General features: G+C 63.5%; 1 protein-coding gene across 2 annotated transcripts in view; it reads left to right on the forward strand.

Annotated features, from left to right (window-relative positions):
• LOC137374820 (transmembrane 4 L6 family member 1-like) overlaps positions 1-8200 on the forward strand; it is a 172129-nt gene continuing 163929 nt past the window's right edge. For both annotated transcript variants that reach the window (XM_068041349.1, XM_068041350.1), the window contains exon 1: positions 1-220. In XM_068041349.1, the coding sequence (XP_067897450.1) occupies positions 44-220 (177 nt within the window). In that variant the 5' untranslated portion in view covers positions 1-43. The remainder of the gene's footprint in view (positions 221-8200) is intronic.

Genomic DNA, 8200 nt, shown 5'->3' on the forward strand with positions numbered 1-8200 from the left:
GAGCCTGGAGAGGCAGGAGTTTGACTCAGGACTAACTGGTGAGATGTGTCCCGGCCGCTGCGCTCGCTGTGTTGGCATAGCCCTCGTACCTCTGGCTCTCATCGCTATCCCTGCCAGTGTCATCCTGCTCTTCCCAAATGGGGAAAGGGAATATCTCACGGACGCACATATCACCTGGGTGGCCCTTTTCCTGCCTGGACTGTGGGGTAGCGGGTTCATGGTAAGACCATTTTCTCACTTTAACCTAAAGAGCGCGGGGCTAGGGTCAGGATTTTGGAGGACGGGGCGAGCAGCTATAAAAGTGATACAATCCATCGACAGTAAAGCAGCGTTCTTGTTCAAGACTCGGAAATGAATGAATTTTCTCTCCAAACTAGTTGATCAGTTCAAGGCTATTTGATAACTTGCCTGTGGCTTGGAGCAGTTACTTCTGAGTTGAACTGGATATTTGTGTCGTTTGTCTTTCTACTACAAACTCTGCAAGATTAGAACAAGCAAACATTTGTTGAGATGAGGCTTGATATGAGTCGATGCGCTGTTTTATTTCACAGTAAAGGTGATTATACAGAATAGCAGTTAGAACTGGACTCACTTCTTTCAAACAGTATAATACAAAATGAAGAATACGCCACACTGCCGCAGGGTTGTCTCACATAAAATAAGATCGCCTCGAAATATTCTCCAGCGTTCCCAATCTATTTGCCTCCGTGAAAGGGCTCACGTTTTCTCTTTAACAAACGGTCAAAGTCTTCCTGTTTCTAAAAGCCTTCCTATCTATCTTTTACATTCTGCTGTTTCCAGCGAGAAAATACTTTTTCCAATACTTATTTTTAATAAAATGGATGAGATGTGGTGTTCGATGCAGACAAGCTAACCAGTTGCTTATTTAGTTTTTGGAAAGAAAACCCCATGAAACTAAATGATTCATGTGTTTGATATCTTGCGGGGGCTCTGTACAAAGGTGTTGTTATATTCTACTAGAAGAAAGACTTGTATTCCTGTAGCGTCTTTCACCATCACCGGGCGTCCTAAAGCGCTTCACAATGAAATGTTTTTGAATTGTAGTCACTGTTGTAAAGTAACACAAACTCTTTTAGTAACACTAGATCCGACAAATTGCACAGGTTACAGGATCCTAACCTAGTTAACAGCTGTTTAAAAATTGCATTAATGCACTTTGCTTTAAAACAATGAAGTAACTTTTTTTTCTAAAATCCTTTCTGTGGAAACTTGCTGCGAGAATCCTGAAACATAAGAGTTAGGGAGCTGGAGTCCAGAGAGGAGAAGGTGCTGCAGTAAATTCTCATTGATTTCTGTTGGATGCAACTTGCTCACCAAGTACCAGCAGCTTCTCGCCGCAGCCCATCTTTCCCAAATCATTTCCTCAAACTTCCACAAGATCTGACCTCCGATTCATTCCATCCCCTCCCCATGTTTCACAGGAGCAGGTTCTCTTTCACCTCCCCTCCCTGTTCTCAATCCACCTCCCCCTCCTACTTCCCTCATCCCTCCCTCCCCTACCCCTCCTTCCCCCCTGTCCTCCACCACTCCTTCCCCTTCCACTCCATCCCCCCTCCCTTCCCTCCTGCTCCCCACCATTCCCCCTCCCTCACCCCTCCCCTCCCCCCTCCCCCCTCCCTCCACACACTCCCACTAACCCAAAAACCCTCCCCTTCCCTCCCTCTCCAAACCCTAACTCCCCCCTCCCCTCCCACACCCTCCACTCTCCCTCCCTCTCTCCTCCCTCCTTTCCCTCCCTCACCGCTCATTTCCCTCCCCTCATTCCCCTTTCCCTCCCCCCTCCCTTCCCCTTTCCCTCCCCCTGCTTCCCCTTCCCTCCTCCTCCTCCCCTCACACCCGCTTTCCATCAAAACTCCCCTCACGCCTCCGTCCCTTCCATTCCCTCCCCCTCCCTTCCTTCCTCTCCACCTCCCTTTCCCTCCCACTCCCCATCCTCCTCCCCCTTCCTCCTCCCCTCTCCCCTTCCCTCCCCCTCTCCCCCTTCCTCCTCCCTTCCTCCTCCCTTCCTCCCCCTTCCTCCTCCTCCCCTCACCCCCCTCCCCCCACCTCCACTCTTCCTCTCCCCCTCTCCCCCTCCTCCTCCCCCCCTCCCCTCCCCTCTCCCCTCCCCTCTCCCCCTCCCCCCTCCTCCCCTCCTCCCTTCCTCCCCTCTCCCCTCCTCCCCTCTCCCCTCCTCCCCTCTCCCCTCCTCCCCTCTCCCCTCCTCCCCTCTCCCCTCTCCCCTCCTCCCCTCCCCTCTCCCCTCACCCCTCCTCCCTCCTCCTCCCCTCCCCCTCCCCACTACCACGTCCCCCACCTCCCCTCCCCATCCTCCCCTCTCCCTACCCCACTCCCCTCCCCGCCTCTCCCCCTCCTCCTCCCCTCTCCTCCTCCCTCTCCTCCTCCCCTCTCCTCCTCCCCTCTCCACCTCCCTCTCCACCTCCCCCCCACCCCCCTCCCCCCCCTTCCTCCTCCACTCTCTCCCTCTCCTCCTCCCCACTCCTCCTCCCCTCTCCTCCCACTCCCCTCTCCTCCTCCCCTCTCCTTCCCCCCTCCTCCTCCCCCTTCCTCCTCCCTCTCCTCACCCCTTCCTCCTTCCCTCTCCTCCCCCCTCCGCCTCCCCCTACCTCCTCCCTCTCCCCCCTTCCCTCTCCCCTCTCCCCACTCCCCATCAACCCCCATCCCTCACTCCCCACCCCCTTCTCCCCTCACCCCCTCCCCAACAACCCCCTCCCCTCAACCCCCCTTCTCCTCCCTCTCCCCCCTCCCCTCCCCTCCCCTCCCCTCACCCCACCAATCCTCCTCCCCCCACCTCCCCACCCCCCCCCTTCCTCCTCACCCACCTCCCCACCACCTCCCCCTCCCTCCTTCCCTCCTCCCCCTCAACCCTTCCACCTCCCCACTCCCCTAACTCCCCCTCCTTCCTCCTCCCAACCCCACTCCCCCTCCATCCCCTTCCCCCTAATTCCCCCTCTTCCCCTTCCTCCTTCCCACTCCCCCACCAACCCCTTCCCCCTCCTCCCCCTCCTTCCCTCTCACCCCTCCTTCCCCCTCCTTCCCTCCCCCCTCCTCCCCCTCCTCCCTCTCCCCCTCCTTCCCCCTCCTCCCCCTCCTTCCCCCCCCTCACCCTCCCCCCCCTTCCCCTCCCCCTCCTTCCCCACCACCCCCTCCCCCCCTCCCCCTCCTTCTCCCTCCCCACTTCCCCCTCCCTCCCCCTCTTCCCCCTCCCCCCCTCCCCTCCTTCCCCCTCCTTCCCCTCCCTTCCCTCCCCTCCTCCCACCCCCTCCCCCCTCCCACTTCCCCTCCTTCCCCCTCCCCACCCCCCTCTTCTCCCTCCCCCCTTCACCCTCTTCTCCCTCCCCCTCTTCCCCCACCTTCCCCTCTTCCCCCTCCCCCTCTTCCCCCTCCCCCTCCCCCTCTTCCCCCACCCACTCCTTCCCCCTCCTCCCCCTCCCCCTCTTCACCTCTTCCCCCTCTTTCCCCCACCCCCCTCTTCCCCCTCCCCCTCCTTCCCCCTCCCCCCTCCTTCCCCCTCCTTCCCCCTCCAACCACCCCCCCCTCCCCTCCCCCTCACCCCTCCTTCCCTCACCCCATCCTTACCCCCTCCTTCCTCCTCCCCTCCTTATGCCTCCTTCCTCCCCCTCCTTCCCCCTCCTTCCCCCCACCCCCCACCCCTCCCCTCCTTCCTCTCCTCCTCCTTCCCCTTCCCTCTCCCCCTCCTTCCCTCCCCCTCCTTCCCCCTCCTTCCCCCTCCTTTCCCCTCCCCCCTCCTTCCCTCTCCCCCTCCTTCCCCCTCCTTCCCCCTCCTTCCCCCCTCCTTCCCCCTCCTTCCCTCTCCCCCTCCTTCCCCCTCCTTCCCCCTCCCCCACCTTCCCCCTCCCCCTCCTTCCCTATCCCCCTCCTTCCCCCTCCCTATCCCCCACCTTCCCCCTCCCTCTCGCCCATCCTTCCGCCTTCCCTCTCCCCCTCCTTCCCCTTCCCTCTCCCCCTCCTTCCCCTCCCTCACCCCCTCCTTCCCACCCCCTTCCCCCTCCCCCTCCCGTTCCTTCCCTATCCCCCTCCTTCCCCTTCCCTATCCCCCCTCCTTCCCCTTCCCTCCCCCTTCCCCTTCCCGCTCCCCCTCCTTCCCCTTCCCTCTCCCCCTCCTTCCCACCCCCTCCTTCCACTCCTTCCCCCTCCATCCCCCTCCTTCCCCCTCCATCCCCCTCCTTCCCCCTCCATCCCCCTACCTCCTTCCCGCTCCCCCAACCCCCCCTCCTTCCTCCTCACCCTCCTTCCTCCTCCCCCTCCTTCCCTCCCCCTCCTTCCCCCTCCTTCCCCCTCCTTCCCTCTCCCCCTCCTTTCCCCTTCCCCCACCCACCTCCCCTCCTTCCCCCTCCTTCCCCTCCCCCCTCCTTCCTCCTCCCCCTCCTTCCCTCTCCCCCTCCTTCCCCCTCCTTCCCCTCCTCCCCCTCCTTCCCCCATCCCCCTCCTTTCCCCCTCCTTCCCTCTCCCCCTCCTTTCCCCTCCTTCCCCCTCCTTCCCCCTCCTTCCTCCTTCCCCCCTCCTTCCCCCTCCTTCCCCCTCCCCCTCCTTCCCCCTCCTTCCCCCCTCCTTCCCCCTCCTACTTCCCCCTCCATCCCCTCCTCCTTCCCGCTCCCCCTCACCCTCCCCCTCACCCCTCCTTCCCCCTCCTTCCCCCTCCTCCCTCTCCCCCACCTTCCCCTCCCCTCCTCCTCCTCCCCCACCCCTCCCCTCCCCCTCCTTCCCCCTCCCCCCACCCCCTCCCTCCTCCTCCCTTCCCCCTCCCCCACCTTCCCCCCACCCCCTCCTCCTCCTCCTTCCCCCTCCCCCTCCTTCCCCCTCCCCCTCCTCCTCCTCACCTCCTCCCCCTCCCCCACCCTTCCCCCTCCTTCCCCCTCCCCCACCTTCCCCCTCCCCCACCTTCCCCCTCCCCCTCCCCCACCTCCACCTTCCTCCTTCCCCCTCCTTCCCCCCTCCCCCTCCTCCTCCTCCTTCCCCCTCCCCCCTCCTCCTCCTTCCCCCTCCCCCTCCTTCCCCCTCTTCCCCCCCTCCTTCTCCTTCCCCCTCCCCCACCTCCCTCCCCCTCCTTCCTCCTTCCCCCTCCCCTCCTCCTCCTCCTTCCCCCTCCCCCTCCCCCTCCTTCCCCTCTTCCCCCCCTCCTTCTCCTTCCCCCTCCTTCCCTCTCCCTCTTCCCCCCTTCCCCCTCTTCCCCCTCTTTCCCCCTCTTTCCCCACCCCTCCTTCCCCCTCCCCATCCCCCTCCCCTTCCCCCTCCCCTTCCCCCTCCTTCACCCTCCTTCACCCTCCTTCACCCTCCTTCCCTCCCCCTCCTTCCCCCTCCTTCCCTCTCCCCCTCCCCCTCCTTCCCCCTTCTTTCTCCCCCTCCCCCTCCTTCCCCCTCCTTCTTTCTCCCCCTCCCCCTCCTTCCCCGTCCTTCCCCCTCTCCCCCTCCCCCTCCCCTCTTTCCCCCTCCCCCTCCTTCCCCCTCCTTCCCCTCTCCCCCTCTCCCCCTCCTTCCCCCTCTCCCCCTCCCCTCTTTCCCCCTCCCCCTCTTCCCCCTCCCCCTCCTTCCCCCTCCCCTTCCCCTCCCCTTCCCCTCCCCCCTCCCCTTCCCCTTCCCCCTCCTTCCCCTTCCCTCTCCTTCCCCCTCCCCTTCCCCTTCCCCCTCCTTCCCTCCCTCCCCTTCCCCTCCCCTTCCCCTCCTTCCCCTTCTCCTTCCCCCTCCTTCCCCCTCCTTCCCCCTCCTTCCCCTTCCCCCTCCTTCCCCCTCCTTCACGCTCCCCCCTCCCCCTCCTTCCCCATCCTTCCCCCTCCTTCCCTCTCCCCCTCCTTCCCCCTCCTTCCCCCTCCTTCCCCCTCCCCTTCCCCCTCCTTCCCCTCCCCTTCCCCCTCCCCTTCCCCCTCCTTCCCCTTCCCCCTCCCCTTCCCCCTCCCCTTCCCCCTCCCCTTCCCTCCCCCTCTTTCCCCCTCTTTCCCCCTCTTTCCCCCTCCCCCTCCTTCCCCCTCCCCCTCCTTCCCCCTCCTTCCCTCTCCCCCTACCCCTCCTTCCCTCTCCCCCTCCCCTCCTTCCCTCCCCCTCCTTCCCTCTCCCCCTCCCCCTCCTTCCCCCGCCTTCGCCTCTCCCCCTCCCCCTCCCCCTCCCCCTCCCCCTCCCCTCCCCCTCTTTCCCCCTCCCCCTCCCTCTTTCCCCCTCCCCCTCCTTCCCCCTCCCCCTCCTTCCCCCTCCCCCTCTTTCCCCCTCCCCCTCTTTCCCCCTCCCCCTCCCCCTCTCCCCCTCCCTTCCCCTCCCCTTCCCCCTCCTTCCCCTCTTCCTCTTCCCCTCCCCTTCCCCTTCCCCTCCTTCCCCCTCCTTCCCGCTCCCCTCTCCCCTCCTTCCCCATCCCCCTCCTTCCCCATCCCCCTCCTTCCCATCCCCCTCCTTCCCTCTCCCCTTCCCCTCCTTCCCCCTCCTTCCCCCTCCCCCTCCTTCCCCCTCCCTTCCCCCTCCTTCCCCCTCCCCCTCCTTCCCCTTCCCCCTCCTTCCCCTTCCCCCTCCTTCCCCTTCCCCCTCCTTCCCCCTCCTTCCCCCTCCCCTTCTCCCTCCTTCCCCTTCCCCCTCCTTCCCGCTCCCCCTCCCCCCTCCTTCCCCATCCCCCTCCTTCCCACCCCCTCCTTCCTCCTTCCCCCTTCCCCATTCCCCCTTCCTCCTTCCCCCTCCTTCCCCTCCTTCCCCCTCCTTCCCCCTCCTTCCCCCTCCTTCCCCCTCCCCCTTCTTCCCCTCCTTCCCCCTCCTTCCCCCTCCTTCCCCCTCCCCTTCCCTCTCCCCCTCCTTCCCCCTCCTTCCCTCCCCCTCCTTCCCCCTCCCCCTCCTTCCCCCTCCCCCTCCTTGCCCCTCTTCCCCCTCCTTGCCCCTCTTTCCCCCTCCTTGCCCCTCTTTCCCCCTCCTTGCCCCCTCTTTCCCCTTCCCTCTCCCCCTCCTTGCCCCTCTTTCCCCTTCCCTCTCCCCCTCCTTCCCTCTCCCCCTCCTTCCCCGTCCCTCTACCCCTCCTTCCCCTTCCCTCTCCCCCTCCCCCTACTTCCCACCCCCTCCTTCCCACTCCTTCCCCCCTCCTTCCCACTCCTTCCCCCCCCTCCTTCCCCCTCCATCCCCCTCCATCCCCCTCCTTCCCACTCCTTCCCCCCCTCCTCCCCTCATCCCCTCCTTCCCACTCCTTCCCACCTCCTTCCCCCCCCCCTCCTTCCCCCCCCCTCCTTCCCCCCCCTCCATCCCCCTCCATCCCCCTCCATCCCCCTCCTTCCCACTCCTTCCCCCCCACTCCTTCCCCCTCCATCCCCCTCCTTCCCCCCACTCCTTCCCACTCCTTCCCACTCCTTCCCCCTCCATCCCCTCCATCCCCCTCCTTCCCCCTCCCCCCTCCTCCTTCCCGCTCCCCCTCCCCGTCCTTCCCCCTCCTTCTCTCCCCCTCCTTCTCCTCCCCTCTCTCCCTCCTTCCTCCTCCCCCTCCTTTCTCCTCCCCTCTCCCCCTCCTTCCTCCTCCCCCTCCTTCCCTCCCCTCTCCCACTCCTCCTCCCCTCTCCCCCTCCTCCCCTCTCCCACTTTGCTAGGGCTCCTTGATGCCATACTCAGTCAAACGCTGCCTTGATGTCAAGGGCAGTCACTCTCACCTCACTTCTTGAGTTCAGCTCTTTTGTCCATGTTTGAACCAAGGCTGTAATGAGGTCAAGAGCTGAGAGGCCCTTGCAGAACTCAAACTGAATGTTAGTGAACAGGTTATTGCTGAGCAAGTGCACTTGATAGCACTGTCGATGACACCTTCCAATTCATTGCTGATGATCGAGAGTAGACTGATAGGGCGGTGACTGGCTGGGTTAGATTTGTCCTTTTTGTGCACAGGACATACCTCGCAATTTTCCACAATTTTCCACCAGGTTGATGCCAATGTTGTATCTGTAATGGAACAGCTTGGCTAGGGCGTGGCTAGTTCTGGAGCACAAGTCTTCAGTACTATTGCCAGAATTTTGCCAGTGCCCAGAGCCTTTGCAGTATCCAGTGCCTTCAGTCGTTTCTTGATATCATGTGGAATGATTCGGATTGGCTGAAGTCTGGCATCTGTGATGCTAGGGACTTCAGGAGGAGGCCGAGATGACCATCCACTTGGCACTTATGGCAGAAGATGGATGCAAGTGCTTCAGCTTTGTCTTTCGCACTGATGTGCTGA

The sequence above is a fragment of the Heterodontus francisci genome, chromosome 11, assembly GCF_036365525.1.
Source record: "Heterodontus francisci isolate sHetFra1 chromosome 11, sHetFra1.hap1, whole genome shotgun sequence".
Taxonomy (NCBI): domain Eukaryota; kingdom Metazoa; phylum Chordata; class Chondrichthyes; order Heterodontiformes; family Heterodontidae; genus Heterodontus; species Heterodontus francisci.